This window comes from Telopea speciosissima, chromosome 8, assembly GCF_018873765.1.
Source record: "Telopea speciosissima isolate NSW1024214 ecotype Mountain lineage chromosome 8, Tspe_v1, whole genome shotgun sequence".
NCBI classification, from domain to species: Eukaryota; Viridiplantae; Streptophyta; class Magnoliopsida; order Proteales; family Proteaceae; genus Telopea; species Telopea speciosissima.
In genome coordinates this window covers 2,174,170-2,192,505 of record NC_057923.1, presented here as the reverse complement: position 1 = coordinate 2,192,505, position 18,336 = coordinate 2,174,170, and the positions used below count along the sequence as shown (strand labels likewise).

Sequence of the window (18,336 nt, the reverse complement as noted above, 5' to 3'; positions counted from 1 at the left end):
AAGAGAATGCTGAGCACTAAAGAGACGGCTTCTTGAATGTAACTTCGGACTTAAAGAATACAGGGAGAAAGAGAGATGTGCAGCTCCCCATTTGAGCAAGAAAGAGAACAGGAAGAAAAGGAAAAGGTGCTGAACAGTTCCAGCTGAAATCTCAATCCAAGTAGGTAAGTAAGAAATGTCATTGAACAACTCCTTTGCTGTCTTAAAAGGCATCTCAATTCCTTTCTTCCTACGTCGAGGGGTGATAAGAATGAAGCTTTTGATGCAGAACTAACGAAAAAAATCCAAGGCTTTGCAAATGGGTGATAAGAATGAAGCTTTTGATGCAGAACTAACGAAAAAAATCCAGGGCTTTGCAAATGGGGAGAGTGAGATGATATGAAGAGACCTCCGGTACTTAATTTGGGCCTTCTGAGAAATTTCATATTGAAAGGAAATGCTGGCATTGAGGAGAGGAAGAAGAGAGCCGGGAACACTTAAAAATACCATTGAATAGTAAAATTGCATCCCCTTAAAGAGAAGAATTAAAAATTCCAAATCATAATTCTTCCCCAATAGGATTCAACAAATGAAAGATCCACCATGATTAAAAACCATAACAAACAACCAATTTTTGATTCCTCAGTCCAAGGGAAAGAACCAATAAAATTGTCACTCTCAAATCAATATCCAGATACTATTTTAATTTTAAGGGATCTACAAAGCGACATAGCATCAATTACATTTTATTTGCTCTTTATAAACATAGCGATACTCAAATATACGCCTTCAAGTACAATGAGATGAAAAGACACAGAGAGGCCTCATGAAGGGAACAACGAAAGCCATGATGCAACCATTCTTCAGTATCGTCGACCACCTGCTGTTGATAGGAGGACCCGACTCGGTTTTTTCCCTCTTTTTCCAAATCCATTCATTTTTGGTACTTCCGGGCTCTCAGCAGATTTGGCTGCAGATATTATATTGGCAAATGATTGTGTAACTGTGCTCCTTGGACCTGCAGCAATACCATAAGAACTTTCCATAAAGACAGTTATATGTAGAACAGGAAAAACATCTATTTCACGGGTAACTGGGTTATTCAAATTTTCCTCTATAGACCAAGTCACATGCCACCATGCCACACATTATGTTTGGGTTTGAGAAGAGATGAACTACCAGTACCCAACAAGGAATCTGAGAAAACAAAATGGTACAAAAACATGCAGATTTCAATTGCAAGCAGGGATTCATCATAATCCATGATTTGTTAGAAGCATTACCAGTTACTTCAGAAGCATTTCCCATCACTGATGTATTACTCAAATTATCAGTAGATTCCTCCACTTTCAAGGAAGGGGAATCATAGCCAGCAGCAAAACCAAGCCTTGTTACATCTGAGAACCGTTTCCTCTCACCGACAACTGGAGGACTTGTCGCCACAGAAGAACTCCCCAAAGCTTCAGACGAAAGAACATAAAAATAAAAAAAGGAGCTTTGCTAAGTAAATGAATCATCAAATCCCCATGTTATTGAAATGCAGTGAAGAACTACATGATTGTAAAAATTGCATGAGAATTCACAGGCTTCAGTGACATTTAAGTCTTGTATAGACTGTAGACACAGTCCAGACTCATTGGGTTTCAGTCTTTCTCATCCTGAGAAGGATGATCAGAGAGGATAGTTTGAAGAGTCGAGTCATTTTCGTCTCAAAACACAATATTAAGGCCTAAAATCATAAGGTCATATCCCTGGACCACCAGTCCACCAGTCACTATTGCACCCAACCCATGTACAATTCCTACACTCAAGAGTTGGGAGCCCAGAAAATACTGTTTTCTTTATATGCACCACTAAAATTTAATCTTGGTAAGGTGCAGTTACTTGGTCCCATAGGGGCATGTAGGGGACATTTTTTTTCTGTAATTTGAAATTTATTTTGTTAGCAAGAATCGTATGAAGGTAAGAGTCCAATTAGCTTTGAACTACAATAGAGTTCGAGTCAGTTTCCTTGTCTAGATTAAATTGTTAGCAGTTAAATATATTTGTAATTACTCACCAAGATTAGATAACTTGAAGAAATTATAGAATTGCGGTGGCATATTGTTTAAACGAACCTGTTGATTGGCCATATCTTCTTCTTTCTCTTCCTCTCGGGTTATTTCCTTTCCTTCTCAGGTACATCTTATTCTTCTTCTTTCTTCTGTTTTACTTACCTGTGTATGCTGTTATTTCCAGTTTCATGTGATACCCTATTCCAGAAAGATCTAACAGTCCCTCTCATCGTAGGTTCAATCTCCTTCCTCATGTTCCTTTTGGCCTGAGATTTGAGTCGAGGGATGCCTTTCTTTGGGTGACCAAATCCCTAGAATCTCCACCCACAAGGTCTCCTCTATTGTGAGAACCCTAACCAGTTGCAGGTCTGAATCTGCAAGTACCGCCAACAAAGATTTCAGAGGTTCAAGACTCCTAGTCTGTTAGTAAGGTGAATGTGTGGGCTTTGCTAATACATGAGTTTTAGAGCATCCTTGGTTGCTATTCAAACCTAAAAGCCCCAAATCAATTGGGTCTCTTGCAAGGAAGAACTCTCCTTAGAAACAGAAGCTCCTCGCTGCAGCTTGTCTGTTGTCGAAGGTAGAAGAAGACAATCTTCACTTCAATATACATATCTTATCCAATTTCCACACATACCCTTAATCTTTAATTTATTTCATTCCTTTACCATCCTGTTGTCCTTCCCTTGAGAAATTGTTTACAGTTACCTATTTAATCTTATTTCTCTTTTTTTGTGTCCCCTGAATTTCAAAGTATTCACAGAATTGCCCTTACATTAAAATTTGAGTAACTTCAGCTTCCATATTTAAATAAACTAGAGGGCTCACCAACTCATCCACCCTCTGGAAAGCAAAGCCATTCGTTTAAGTAGTTGTAGTATGGCTTTGTGGAGTTTAGTCTTTTTTTTTTAATTATTATTTGAGCAAATTAAAAAAAGACATCATAATCTTGCACTAAAACCAGACAACCTAATAGAAAGCTGAAATGATCAAAATCACTATAATTGCACTAATCATAGAAACTCAACAAAGTTTAGCATCAAAATTCAGAAGAAAAGTATTACCTTCAAAGTCATCCATGGAGAATGTAGTGTCACAATAAGAGGAGAATGTGACTGGTATGGGCATAGCATGTATGGCAGCAGCTTCAGCTTTAACTTTCTCTTGAAGTTCCTGCAGAACAAGAACAGCCTCTTTATGCAAAGATTTTCTGAAGACTAACTTATACTATCAAAGGAGCATGACCCTCGGCATCAATTTTGAACACATTATGTGTAGGATTCAAAGAGGGGTCAATTTACTAGCTAATGAACCATTCCCTGAAGATACCAAAAGGGCTTCCTTGTATAGGCTCTCTTTGGTATCATTTTTCATTTTCATTTTGGCCTATTTAAAAAAAAAAAATTACTAAAAACCATTTTGATCAAAAAATAAAAACTGTTTGGTAACTACTAAACATAATAGATTGTAGAATGAAAAATAAGTTTGGTAACTACCTATGTGTAAATAATTTTTACTACATTTTTTAACAAATGGATGAAGAAATTCTCTCATCACCTATCTTCTTTCCCAAATCAACTCTAAACAGTAAAGAATTGGATTTTAATCTTCATTGTCCTGTAAAACCTATCCTAGCCCATTAATGGCCATCCATGAAAGAATTTCTTCTCCATCCCGCACCTGCGCTCTCTTAATTCTGAAGCCCGAATGATCAAAGCTCTCTCTCTCTCTCTCTCTCTCTCTCTCTCTCTGGTTCTGTAAATCTGTTAACGACTAACGCCAGCGGTAATAAAGTCTTCGAAATTTCTCAAGCTTTACGGTGATTTCCCAATCCTCATTGTCTTGAAACCAATTCCTTGTATTTTCAGTTGAACTCTTTTTGATTGAATGGTCTCTGATAGGATGGGACTTTGCTATTGGGATCAATCGCTGTGTTTTACGTTTTCATGGCTCCATACACAAAGGTTGAAGTAAGCTTCAACGTTCAGGTACTCTTTTTAAAATAAACGGGAACCCTTTTTTTTTTTTTTTTATGGTTTTAATGGGTTGGGGGCATTGCCTTAGCCTTTGTTGCTTTATTGATTTAGTTCTCTCCCGCAAACCTGCAAACACTTGGCACTGCTTGCAATTCATAGGCGTGGTACTGCTTGCAATCCATCCTTAACCAAATTACAGATCAGGACAAGAAGAATACGGTTTCCTTTCATCTCTTTCTCTGTGTTTCAAAAAATGAACAGAACCAGAGTTCTCATTGCAGGAAGAAGAAGAAGAAGACGAAGGGACTTGCCTTTCTATTTTAAGGACCAAATGTCTATTTTACCCCTCATTTTTGGGTCATATGAGAAAATGCTCTTTAAAGAGCGAAAAATGAAGGAAAAACAGATTTTGGCCATAATCCATTATCATTTTGGGGTTATTTACATTTATTTTAAATAAAAACAAGTTTCAAAAGTGATACCAAACACACGAAAAATTGTCAAAAAATATGAAAATGAAAATGATACCAAAGAGGCCCTAAGTCAGGATTTCCCTACAAATTAAAGATTAACCATCGCACCCACCCAAATAGAGTGGCTTTAGTAAGTCCTCCTCACAGGGTTCTAGAATGAGTTCAGCTTTTGATTGGTGAACCTGTGCCACAGTTTGGGCTATGCCAATTGTGAATTTGATTAAAATCCTGCACATTTATAGCCTACTCATCTATCTTTTTACCTTCTTACAAAATTTCTTAACAACTTCTCCTGCCCCAGCCCAACACAGTCTTGATCTTCCTCCACCCGTCCACCCTGTTCTGTTCTTTTTTTGGTAAACAGCTATCCACCCTGTTCTGTTCACTGCCTAGGTAAGGTCAGGGTTAATGACAAACCTCAACCCCAAACTAATCCAATTGCCATACTCTAATCTTGTTCTATCCTTTTCTTTTTCCATCCTCTCAAATCTAAGCTTCCCCAAAACAATAGAACAAATTATGTTCTCATAGGCCAAGAAATAAAAAAAAGGGAATCTAAGCTCTGAGAAACCTCCCGAGATGTAATGCTCCTTTTTATGGGTCTGATATTCAGGAATCCAAAAACTGTGACACTAAGTGATTCTTTTTCTTTTCCAAGAAAAATATTAGAGGCAGGTACATTGAAGGATGGATGATCGCAGAATTTAAAATGTGGGCAAGGGAAATATTCAAAATAATGATTATAACAATAACGGGAGTTAATTTTCCATCAACCTCCACTCATGTCAACCAGTCAATCTTCACCATGTGTCAAAGATCTGATATTAGATCGATTTGTTTTTGGATTTTGGAATGGGGAGCTTTGGACTGCTAAAATAAGAGGTTGAATACATGGTGTGTCATAGGGTTGAGATATGATATAAAATTGGTCATGTTGCTAATCCGGAGTATACCTGCCTATCCAACAGTCAAAATGACCAAATCAACCTCAGCATGAGAGCTAGCCGCTCATGAAGAAAGTTTGTTCACCACTACAGTTGGAACCTTCCTTCATAAAGAAAAAACAGAAGAGAAGGGTTTGACCAACAGGAATAACACAAATAGAATCGCTAAGGTGTTATCTACAGGATCACACTAATAGTGACAGTGTCTCTAAGCATCACCCTATCAAAAGATTAAGATGAAATACCAAACCAACAACAATTCATCACTAAATCACATGGAAAATGAAGTACAACAAATCCTTACAAATATACTTGACTAGAGTCCTGGTTTTTACTAATACTCCAACATAAATATTATATAATCCCATAGTAGATTGATAACTTTGCAATATTTGATTCCAAAATCATGATTGACTTGCAAAATCTTGCATCAATAAAAATGTGGTTGAAACAAACATCCTGCTGGCAATTTTTGACTCTTCAAAATAGAACCTAAAGAAAACAGTATTATTTAACACTCATGCACCTGACACTACTTCACTAAGGGGCACAGCTTTCTGTGCCATAGAACAGCTTTGTAATTGTGTTGCTTTATTCAAGCAACACTACAACAACAAACTCAGCCTTATCCCAACTTAATGGGGCCGCCTACATGGATCCAAACAAACAAAGCAGGGGAAACAGAGTTCTTAAAATGAGAGAGAGAGAGAGATGAGAGATGAAAATGGAAAGGACAAATGAAAGATGGAAATAAATAGAAAAATGAACAATTGAGAGACGAAAGATAGTAAGAGAAAAGAGGCATAGCCCAGCCCGTCAGGAGAATCTCAACTAAATGGGCTCTGCAACATGGATCCTTGCCCTCCAATAGGCTCTGTCCGAGGTCATACTTGGGACAAGCCCTCGCCTAAGCATATCCTTCCTCCCCACTTCTCCTATGGTCATTTTAGGTCTGCCCCTAGCTCTTTTAGCTCCTTCAATCGGAATCATATCATTCCTCCTCATTGGGGCATCCCTAGGCCTCCGTTGAATATGACCATACCACCTTGAATGATTCTCTCGTAGTTTGTCATGTATCGGGGTTACCCCCAAGTCCGATCTAATATGTTCATTCCGTACTCTGTCCTTCCTTGTTTTTCCACACATCCATCTTAACATCCTCATCTCTGCTACACAAAGCTTATCAATATGGCACTTCTTAACAGCCCAACATTCTGCCTCATACATCGTGGCCAGTCGAACAATAGTCCTATAAAACTTTCTTTTAAGCTTTAATGGAATACGTCAGTCGGATAGCACTCCAGTTGCGCCTCTCCACTTCATCCATCCCACTTTAATCATCTGTGAAACATCATCTTCTATGTCACCTCCTTTATTTATGAGAGACCCCAGATATCTAAAATAGTCACTTTGCGGTATCTCTTTCCTCAATTCGCACCATACCAGTATCCACCATATTTTGACTAAAATTATACATCAAATACTCCGTCTTTGTTCTACTAATCTTAAGGCCTCTTGTTTCCAAGGTTGCTCTCCATAGCTCTAACTAGTGTTATCCCTTCTTTTGTCGCATCTCCCATAACAATATCAGCAGCGAAGAGCATGCACCATGGGACCTCATCTTGAATGCTCTTGGTTAGGTCGTCCATGATAAACGCAAATAGATAAGAGCTTAATGTGGATCCCTGATGTAACCCAATCGTGATTGAGAATTCCTTGCCCTTATTCAAGCAACACTATAGGCTCAATTTTCTCAACCACTGCATCCCTAAAGGGTTGCTCTGGATGACCAAACAGAATGTACTCCAATTTGCACACTCTGTTAAGGGCCTTAAGGTTATATAGCTCAAGGCTTGTCACTGTGCATGTGTGTGCTAAAGAACTTGGGCACTGTTATCTTTGACATCCCTTATATACATTGCTAATGCCTGTGATTTAATGTATCTGCTAATGCTTCTGATTTAGCATATCTGTGTGATACTAGTGACTTATTGTCATACTGTCTTGATCGTATAATCTATTCCTTCTTTGTTTATGCATTTTATACATTATTCTCATGTCATAGATTTTCTTAGCATTACACCATATTTTATCTATTGTGCCTCAGTCACTCAGAGACCTGTGTGCTCCGTATGTGCATGTTGCATTGATGACTTCTGAAGAAAATGACAGAAATATGAACCAGAGTCAACTTTATCTTCTTGAAATAAATAGTCAAAAAGTTAGTTAAAATGCTGAAGACTACTCTCTAGAAAAATAAATAAAATTGATAACCAGAAACAACTCAGCCTTATCCCAACTAAATGAATCCTTGCCATCCACAATCAGCTCTATTCGAGGTCATACTTGATACAAGGCCTAACCTATGCATGTCTTTCCTCACCACTCCTAGGGTCATTTTAGATCTACCCCTGACTTTTTTAGTTCTTTCAATCTGAATCAAATCACTCCTCCACACTGGAGCATCCAAAAGCCTCCATTGAACATGGTCATGCCATCTCAAATGACTTCCTCGTAGCTTATCATGTATCGGAGCTTCTACCAAATCAGCTCTAATATGATCATTCCTTACTTTATCCTTCCTAGTTTTGCCACAAATCCATCTCAACATCCTCATCTCTGTTACATTGAGTTTATCTATATGATGCTTCTTAATCGCCCAAAATTCCAGCATACATCATAACCGGTCGTATGACTATCCTATAAAAATTTCCTTTAGTTCTAAAGGAATATGTCAATTACACCACACACCGGACACCCCTCTTCACTTCATCCATCCTACTTTAATTCTCTGTGAAACATCAACCTCTACATCACCTTTTTTATTCATGATTAAAACTAGATACCTAAAATGACCACTTTGCAAAATCTTCCCCTCATCAATTTTCACCACCTCATTATCCGTCCTAGTGTACTAAAAAGTAAAAAGGAATTGATTATAAGGGTATGATGGCATCAAAACTTGTATTCAAGTAAAAAATTCCTCCCTTTTGTTATGGCCTTATAAATGTTTCTTCAAAGGGTAAGAAGTGATTGCTTGCCGTTTCTTTTCTTTTCTAAAATAACATAAGTACCCTTCAATTAGGCAATGCAAACGGATATCTTTAATAACTTTATCAATCTTCTCTCCATAGGTGAATAAGAGTAAAGAAAGCGTGGTGAACATAGTTGTCATTGTATCTAGGCAAGCCAAGGCGTTGGAGGGGCCTAGATGCAAGGTGACACCAACAAGGCGACCAAAACAACCGCCTAGTGACCAAGGGGACACTAGTTGTCAAGGCGCCTGGATGCCAAGGCGGTCACCTAAGTGACACATAGACAACTATGGTGGTGAACTCATGCAGCTGTTGAATTTGTATCCTCGTAGAATGTCATACCCTTATTTATCAATTAAAAAAATATTGATATTTGTTCTACAAAACTTATTTAATATCAGTTCTCCTTGGTTTTTAATTATATTAATTCAAAACGTTAATAACAGATTGGTTGGAAAGAAAGACATAGGAACAAGGTAGGAAAAAAGAATATGATGGAGCAAAATAGACTTATTCTCTAAAGACAATAATAAGGATACTAATGGAAGAAAGGACAGGACTAAAGGATGAATGGTGTTAGAAGAACCATGACAGGGAGTAAACTCCTGCAATGGTAGACAAAAACAGTGAAAATGTTGAAAAAGGTGGAGGAATTAATACCTTCTTGGCTAGCCTCTTCCGTTGATTTTCACGCTTCCTAATTTCATCTTTAAATGGAGATAGGGCATCCAGAGGCAACATCTCACTAAGATCAATTTCACAAAGCTGCCATAGTGTTAAACGTAAGTACTAAGAATAATGACCTTATCACACTATAAATAAAAGCGGTCAACAATAACTAAGTACCTGGAAGGTAGTTGTTAAGGAAAAATGACTCAAGTAACGGTAGCGCCTTCTTATGGCTTCTGACTGAGTCACATTCTCCAACTGCAAAATCCTTCCGCTAATTCTGCAATTAACTGAACGGGGTAAGGGGAAAAAAAGGGTTTGGGGAGGGGGGACGAAGAAAGCACACACACACACACACACATCAAAGATCGGTGGGAAAAGCTTAATACAGCCCCGCCTCCCCAACAAAACAAAAAAAAACTCTGGAAAAGGCTACAGGAAATCATATATTACTAAGGCTTAGTAGTCTCAGGTAAGGAAGTAAAGACTGTATGTAGTCCTATGGTGTAAAGGCCATATTACTTATCCAAGAAAAAAATGTCCATATCAGCAAGAAGGTGCAAGCTTTCTTTCCTATTTTAAGCAGTAACTGCATTATCTGCATTGTAGAAACTAATAATGTTTTCACGCACCTGGATGGAAGCAGATCATAGCCACCATAATAATGCAACAGACATTTCAAATTTAGTGGGTGAAGAATGAGGTGCTGACCATCAACCACCTGCAGTGAACATATGAATGCAGCATGAGCAACTGTACCGTGATCAAATCTCACAATTTAATAAAACATTAAGGAATGAAATGCCTATAATGCAGGTTCGTAGAAATTTACAAACAAGAACTGTAGAACAGGGACTATAGACCGTCACTAGCTTAGAACTAGCTAACAAGAATTTAAAATTAGAATGAAAATGCTGCTCATCATTTTAATAAAAGATGGTTGGCATCTGACGTGGCCTACTTAAAAGCAATAAGCAGGTTCTACATATACCATGTATCAACTTCTTGATTTCCTCAAGGATCCATCTGGTTAGATGTAAAATGTAATAATAAAATATTCTAAGTAGAAAACACCAAGAGCATAACAGAAAATAGAAACATGTTAGAAAGTACTTGAAAAGTAAAGTAAAATGTCTCCTTTATTAGATAGTACTTGAAAAGTAAAGTAAAATGTCTCCTTTTTTTTGGTTTTTTCTCATAAAAAAAAAATCTAAGTAATTAGTGAAATATGTATGACAGACATGGAATATTTTTCATAAGAACTCTTATTAATTAGGAATACAAAAAATTATTATTTTAAGTTCAGATAAAAATATGAATTTGAGAATAGACTAATAGCCAGTGCTTCGTAACCAGCCCAAGACCCATAAATCCCAAACTCGATATTTTTTAAACTCAACGTTACATGCATCCGAAAATTGAAGAACCTAAAAAGTTCACAGCAAGGTTAAGCTCAATAACCTGGTAGAAAGTGTAGGAATCCTTCTCCTTTACATCCCTGGAGCCAAATGAATGCCTTTTTGAAAAATTACTCTCATCATATGACGAAGACATCTCCCTCTCTTGACCTTCAGATGATTCAGACGTATCAGCAGTTGGAGCCAAATCATCCTCTCCATCTAAGTTGTCAGCATCTAAGCTGCCCGGCCATTTTGATTCATTCTTGAAACCAACAATAGGTGTTACAGATGCAGGTCCACATGCTTCAGAATCAGTAGGAGAATCAACATTCACAGTAAAAAATCCATGAGATTCTGTCTTATCATATTTACAGGCATTGGAATGAGAATTAGGCGTAACACATTTTTTCAATGGTGTACTGCTTCTGCAAGCCTTGCGAACACTCCAATACTTCTTTCTTTGCTCCAACTGTTCCATTGCTGCACAAACATATGGGAGCTTCTCCAGATCGTCAACCAGGCCTGACTCTGCTCTGGCTAACCAACCATCTAGCTCTGATTTTGCTTCTCTAACTAAAAGATCCACATCTGATGTCAAAGTGAACTTGGAAAAAGAATCACACAGTTCATCGTTGCCACATAATGAGGAGTCCTCCTTACCCAATTTATTTTTCTGCCAGGGAATCAATGAATCCTTTGGTCTTGTTAGAAGCACAAACTTCACATGATCACCATCATGATACTGCTTCACATTATCAATATAGATAGTATACAAGTCCTTCGAAGATATCATCATAAAACATAGGGGACATTTTTTCCAACAGTCACCTTTATGATCCTCCTCACCCATCATCAAGTACCTCAAGATACAAGGGAAACAGAATATATGTCCACATGAGGTTATTTGAGGACAGAGAGGACCTTCCAAACAAATTGGACATTGCACAGCAAATGGGGTTAAGAACCTTACACATACAACATCCTCCCAGTCTAACATTTTATCTGGATCCATCAAATCAAGGGCAGGGTTTCCAGTGTCTAACACAACAAATTTGAAGTTAGCCTGAATGAATAGATCTTTATTGTAAGGTTTTATCTTCTGCTGCCTTCTTGGAGGAGGAATCCTTGGTTGAGGACGAGAAATAGGGTCGTAATGGAAATTTAATAAATGATTAGCATTCATCATCTGGTTTTTCCTCACTGCTGAATGTGTAGTGGTGCCTTGGAAACCAACAGATCCATTACTCTGCTGACTGTGGTTACAACAGTCAGCTCCAGGCAGTTGGCCATTGGATTGAGAAGATCCACGTTGATGACCTCTCAATTGGGAAGATTTTCCTTGACCAACTAAGTTACCGTGGGAAGAAGGACCTACGCCATGGTTCTGATGAGACATGTTTCTCTTACCATCTGGAGTTTTAAAGTCAGTCACCTGGAGGAGAAAGAAGATTTGATTCCAAAACCATTATCAAGAAGGAAACAACTCATTTCAAATCAAAGTAATGCGAGACAATACAGAAAGGAAATGAAGAGACTGACAAATTACAAATAAAATTATTAACTATATGTATTAGACACTATGAATTGCTATGATTTACATTCAACAGACAACGATTGGGCTTCCACGTAATTTTACCGAAAGAGTATATGAAGTATGGACCACATAAAATGATATGAAGTTCAAACTTCAGTCATGCAATTAAAAAAAAAAAAAAAAAAAAAAGAAAAGAAACAACTTCGGATATAATAATAAATTTTAAAATTACCTTCTTGGAAGATTCACCAGAAGCTGGTTTAGCTTCAGCCATTGAACCTGCAAAACCATGATAGCATAACAAGCGTTATTTTCTATTCCAATTCAAGGGGCAAATAAGAATTTAGAAAGACGTGGAATATTAAGAAGATCAATTGGGAGAAGGTCGGCACCCTTTCAAGGGTTCTCAGTTCCACGGTGGTAAGAAGTTCACTATAATTTACTAAGGATTTAACCTAAAGACTCTAATTTTCTAGCTTCATGAGAGTTAAGAGCCTAAGTTTCTACAGCTTTTATTTAAAAAAAGGAAATTCATTCCCGGGGATGGAGCGTTAAAGTTTCTTAAATCCGTATTCAAAATCTTCGAGTTACCAACATGAAGGGGGAAATTAGCGTAATTGGTATTAGCGAACTTTTAAATTGATATTCGAGCACAACGGAAACCCTAACCTCCAAATTAAATGAAAATCCAGACACTTAAATTAATTGGAAACTACGGGAGTTGTTTTTCCTTCACTCCCCCGTCACGTGTCCCGCAAATTATGGAAGGAAACGCAATCAAACCGAAGTTCAAGTAGTTTTACTTCACAAATCCAAAGCGAAACAGGAACCAATAACAAGCAAAAGTAAAGAGGAAAAACCTGAGGATTCAAAGCCTTCACCAGAGACCCCGGTAGGATGACGGGAGGAATATTCAGCGCGGTCGATCTGCACGGATCGAGTGTCGGTAGATACAGAGATCGGAGATTCAGTGAGTTGTGAAGCCGCAGGGAGAGGTGGGAGTCCATGATCGAAAGTAGGGTCTTGAGATAAAGCTTGAGACGAAGTTGGTGTGGATCTTTTAGCGCAGGTGGGCGAGATGGACATGAAAGTATGCAAGGAAACGGGGGAGGGGATCGTGTTCAGCCACAGCTACGCAGAAAACGCCTTACAAGTTTCAAGAGGAAACGGCGATTTTTATTATACGGCATCTTCGACAGAACATGCTCGAAGAGAGAGAAAACCAATTTAAAAAAAAGGGAGTTCCATTAGATACCAAAAGCCTAAAATGACAAAACTACCCCCAACCAAAAAATGCCACATGTGACTATAGTTCCGGTTATTGGTGTGGTGTCCCATCGATGCATCGGCTAATCTGTGTCGGTATCATCTCAGTTAAATACCGTAATCTACTTTTTTTATTTTTTTACGGAAACGAAAACTATCTGGTCGCATGTTGTGCGTCTCTGGTGCCTAGACATAGGGTTATGTGAAATGATAATTGTACTCGTAGAAAGGTAAAAAACCCTGAGGATACAACGGTTATTTCATGTGGCTGTGTTTAGGCATAAGAGCCAAACATCACACATGATCAGATAGTATTATCTTTCCTAATTTTTTTTTTTTTAATTCACATGTGATTTGTATCATATTGATATTGACTATCTATTTGTATCATGTCTATGGTATCACCTAACAAGTAATTCATTTTGGAATTTACTCCTGAGTATATTGGTATCAACTGTTGAGACCGATATAGACACCGGCAACAATATATATAACCTTGTTTTGTGTCTTCCCCAATTTTTATTTTTTGTAAAATCAAAGTCCATGTCAAGAAAATTTTAATAATGGATGCATCTTGTTGTAAATAAAGTGGAGAACTGAAAGCCTATAATTTTATTGGGAGAAAGTTTTTAGTCCGAGAGTGTAGCCTATGCCAGCACTCCCATGAGTTATGAGTCTATCTCTCTCTTCCCCATTTGAAAAGACACCTCTGCCCCCCTTGTTTTGAGGAGGAGAGAGATAGACATAAGGGAGTGCTAGCGTAGGCCACACTCCCGAACAGAAAAATGCTTCCTAATTTTATTTAAAAATAAATTCTTTAACTCAAGAATAAAAAGAATTTTAAAATATTTAAAAAACAAAATATCATTATTGTAATTTGAAAATAGCATGTCATTATTTTACACTTCTCTTGAATACACATAGAATGACAGGGTTTTATCACAGTATCACATTAAAAAGAAAAAGTGTGTTACACAATTTCAGTTACAAGAAGAATTTTCCTTTGAAATATTTGAAGACAAATAATCACAGCCTCAAATAAAATGGAATCCTTCTTCAACCTTCGTATGAGTGCTCAATGGAGCTATAGGTGTTATTAGAGAGTCTTACTTGTCAAAGATAGTATTAGAGTATGTATATAGAAAAGTCAACTATTGTAAATTGGCATGGATAACGTTAAGATATTAATAACTATGGCATTGTTTGGTATACAATCAAGATTCTCATTTCTCAATCCTACATCTTCATCCAAAAGAGCCACACTTCATTTTGTCTCGCGGAGCTACTCTCTGACTTACTAAAGCTCTATTTGTCCAAAAATACTAAAATGAGTGAAAACTGTCAAAATTGGAATAAAATTAACAAATTCCAACCACCCTACTTCCAACCTTTGGCAAACTTCCTTTTTCGTTCCTCCCTACTGCATCACACATTCAGACCAAACTTTACTAATGAAATATTTATTTCATTTTTTTTCCTCTGTTTGGGTAAATTTTTATTTCACTTCTAACTAAATGTAACGGTGCATCAACTTATGCCACATGAAGGATGATGTGACAATTCCGACCGTGGAATGTCTAATAAAATATCTGGATCGGAGCATGTAAGTGAATTAAAACAGGTACATTCTCGTTTTGACATTCTTAAAAAACTACTCCAACCTCCCAACCCCCTCCCCCCCAAAAAAATAATAATAAAAAAAAGATAAAAGAAAAGACAAAGCATGACACATACAATATCTCATTTACTATGTAGCAGTTGGCGCCTATAATGATCTTATCCATGAAAACTTATATTATGTATCAGGTACAATAAGAAACTACTTTTCTATAAGTGACTTCCAATATTTACTAAAACAAACTGAGCTCATATTTCAATAACACTCTTGTTCATGCTTTGAAGTTCATGACCAATTTACCATCCATGATATTTGAAGATTGAAATGTTATAACATTTTGAGCAGTAAAGATTGTCAATTCAGTTCCATAGAGCAATTAACGATGTCAAGTTTCTTCTGGGCACATGAGTGAACAAACATTACTCAGGAATCGCAACAGGAGGGGAGGGAATTAGGAATCACCAAGAACTGTGCTTCTACACGTAAAAATAGTAGCATTTCTTGGAATTTGTCAGGAATCAACAAAGCATTTTTAAGCCTTTCAGAAATCAACCATAGGGAGGAAAATGTAATCAAACGTGATGATGAAGGTGCGGATTTCCATGGGACTCAGCTCCACCACTAGCTTTGCAGGATCGACAGACTCTCCCCTTGTTGCCTTGGGTTCATCCGCTGAAGTACCTTCAACATTCCAAACTAGTCTCTTCTTCTCCATTTCGGCTCTTTCTTGACTAGCGGACAAGTTCCTCTCCACTAACTTACTGATCTGTAAGTAAATAAAAAGTTAAAACACAATAGTCATGTCATTATTCAGCTTTAATAATGAAGACCGCAATACAGCCTCACGGGTCAATTCATTGCTTTCACCTTCTTTTCAGGGAACAGCTTTTTGAGATCCACGCTTGCCATCACTGCAAGGTCCTTATCCTCTCCCATCTAGCACATTTCCAATAGACAAAATATTGATGATTCAGGAAGCCATTGAAACCAGATTTAGGAAGTTAAAACTAGAATTCAGGGCCTGTCTTGGTCTTTAACAGTGGAATCCAAGGTCTGCCAGTCTGGATGAGAAACACCATATTCCCAGTCAGATACTTGGTTCGACACTCAGTGCAAATCATTAGGCAGGTCTCTAATCCTGGTTTGCAGGTGGCACAAAGTTTCTCAGCTAAGCAACCAATGTCACAAGTCATACTAAACCACTTGATTTGACATTATTTGCAGCTCAGGAAGAATGACCAACTCTATCATATTGGTTTTGCTGGTGGGACTAAGTTTTATGACTAAGCAATCAATAACAAAAAGCTATATAAAAGTAATATAGCATCTAAGTAATCTGTTCACTCTACTTCAGAACAAATTCATCAAAGAATCTCTATAAATTCCAAAGAAAATCTTATAAAAGTCGGAAGGAAAGGTTATAAATCAGGTGGCTAACAATGAAATCAACTGGAATGGGGTAACAACTTGCTGGAATACTTTGGACAGAATAGGAAGCACATTCAAAACAAAGAATTGAATGAAAATTGCTGGGAGGGAAAGAAAAACCGAAGTCCACCCAAAATGAAGGAAATGAAGAAACCCACCTAGAGTAGAGATATGGATGGCAAAGGATAACTACCAGACCTCGCAACCAGCCATAAAACAACATATATAAGGCATTATGAGCTCTGCCTTCAATTACATGAACTTGTCACCTCTCTCAAATGGAAAATTCAGATGATTCAGCTCTGACTTTATACCAGTTGACAACACCCTAAAGTTGTATTTGGATTCTCAGAGTGACTCGCAAGAGTTTAAAATGCACAATCACTGATCTAGAGTAGATTTCAAATGGAGTGGCAACGTAGTGTTCAAATGAGTAGCCATAATCATTTTAGAGTTCGAGAGAGAGGCCTATAGAAAGGCATAATTAAATGGAGATATCTTTACTTCAAAATTTCATTAAGTTGAATGCATAAGCAATATTGAAAATTGAATATCAAAGTGTTGTTCAGAAATCTATGCAATAACAGAACCTAATATGTATCTAGTAAAGGATACTTATAAGGAACACTGAGACTGGGAACTTCCATGATGGTTGACATAATGATTAATGGGTAACATGTCCTAGACTTCAACCCCCCCCCCCCCCAACCCCCCAAAAAAAAGAAAAAAATTTTAAGGTCCAGATCGAAAATATGCTGAACAACAGCTTATTTCCAGAATGAGCCTTAAAATAAGATGTGGTTGTTTCTCAAAAAATTGAGTTGACGGTCTACTCATGAGAGGAAGCAAGATAGAATTAAGACCTCATATAGATGTGCCAACCGAAGGAGAACGTTTCCATCTTCAAGCTCCTACCAAGTTCAAGAAAGCAAGAGAAAATTTAGATTAGAAAATAGAAAAGAAAAAATACAATCTTAAGCTCCATTGTGGTGTGTGTAATATAGTGCAAATATTTAAGAGAAGTCTTCACTCCAGCTGCCAGACAAGTTTGAAGATTATTTTCATGCTTTTAATGCAGGGGTAATTCTCTTTAATTCCTGGCAGCATTCTCCATGAAACAAGGTGAAAATGAGCTCTAAATAAGGGGTTTTTTCACAAGGATAATCCAGGATATACCTGGAGAGTTAAAAGTGCAACATTATCGGGTAAATTGTAGGAGGGATCCACTCCTGAAAAGGTTGATACATGAGAACTTGTCCAGTTACCTTCAACCTGAAAAAGTGAATGTGCATCACTTAAGCATCACAGAATCACGATACTGGAAACAAATTAAAAGGACTTTCCTTTCACCTGCTCTGTGAAGGCTAAGAGAAATGGAGAATATATTTCTTGGCCAGCTGAACGACGCCACTTAGCACCCTCACCCAAAGGGTCAATTCTTAGATAAAAATTCCCTTGGATCTGAAAAAAAGTGTCAAGTTAATTACCGGCAATAGCTTCAACTCCTTAATAAAGAGAATTCATGCAGAAGTAATTCTTATTTTTAATGCCTGAAGAACTTATATGTTCAAGTTGATTTTAGGATTGCGATTCACTCCAAAAAAAAAAAAAGATTTTAGGATTGAGAGAGGCATGTTATACATGACTAGTTGCACAACATCAGAGAGGATAACTTAATATACTTATATGTTGAATTGTGATTGGTTGTGGAATCTCTCCTTTGGAGGCCCCTATCGAGTCTTGTTTTGGGTTTTCAATAATGGATGAATTAACAAGAATGCCAAGAAACATTCAAAGTGGGTGAGCCTTGGCACAATGATTAAGTTGCGCTATTGCAACCATAAGGTTGCAGGTTCCAAACATGGAAACAGCCTCTCTGTGAAGTGGGGGTAAGGCTGCGTACATTTTCCCCTCGTAGTAGCGGGAGCCTTATGCATTGGGACGCTCGTTTTTTAACAAG

General features: G+C 37.5%; 2 protein-coding genes across 4 annotated transcripts in view; both read right to left on the bottom strand.

The window, feature by feature from the left end:
- Nucleotides 1-536: 536 nt before the first annotated feature.
- Nucleotides 537-13,223, bottom strand: LOC122671481 (RING finger protein 10). Of its 2 annotated transcripts, none has more exons than XM_043868722.1 (9): nt 12,946-13,223; nt 12,297-12,343; nt 10,592-11,962; nt 9,763-9,851; nt 9,308-9,410; nt 9,122-9,226; nt 3,098-3,206; nt 1,263-1,439; nt 537-997 (listed from the first exon to the last, which is right to left on the bottom strand). In XM_043868722.1, the coding sequence occupies exons 1-9, from the start codon at nt 13,148-13,150 to the stop codon at nt 843-845; spliced, it is 2,361 nt and encodes a 786-aa protein (XP_043724657.1). In that variant the 5' UTR covers nt 13,151-13,223; the 3' UTR covers nt 537-842. The 2 variants fall into 2 exon arrangements, with proteins under 2 accessions (XP_043724657.1, XP_043724656.1); XM_043868721.1 differs by having other exon boundaries at nt 12,925-13,222.
- Nucleotides 6,696-18,336, bottom strand: part of LOC122671479 (probable alpha-mannosidase At5g13980) — a 65,767-nt gene continuing 54,126 nt past the window's right edge. The window contains exons 25-29 of one of the 2 annotated variants that reach the window (XM_043868718.1): nt 17,727-17,837; nt 17,553-17,648; nt 17,240-17,287; nt 15,816-15,884; nt 6,696-6,767 (exon numbers count right to left, since the gene is read on the bottom strand). In XM_043868718.1, the coding sequence (XP_043724653.1) occupies nt 6,711-6,767; nt 15,816-15,884; nt 17,240-17,287; nt 17,553-17,648; nt 17,727-17,837 (381 nt within the window). In that variant the 3' untranslated portion in view covers nt 6,696-6,710. Of the gene's footprint in view, nt 6,768-15,253; nt 15,715-15,815; nt 15,885-17,239; nt 17,288-17,552; nt 17,649-17,726; nt 17,838-18,336 lie in introns of those variants that run through there. The other variant, XM_043868717.1, reaches the window with a different exon arrangement.

Bases quoted from the DNA above. Each gene is read 5' to 3' on its own strand.
- LOC122671481 (XM_043868721.1), bottom strand. From the start codon at position 13,150: ATGTCCATCTCGCCCACCTGCGCTAAAAGATCCACACCAACTTCGTCT. The intron at 1,440-3,097 runs GTAATACTTTTC...TTTCGTCTGAAG, and splicing joins CTCCATGGATGACTTTGAAG to CTTTGGGGAGTTCTTCTGTG. The intron at 998-1,262 runs GTAATGCTTCTA...GTATTGCTGCAG, and splicing joins AAATGCTTCTGAAGTAACTG to GTCCAAGGAGCACAGTTACA.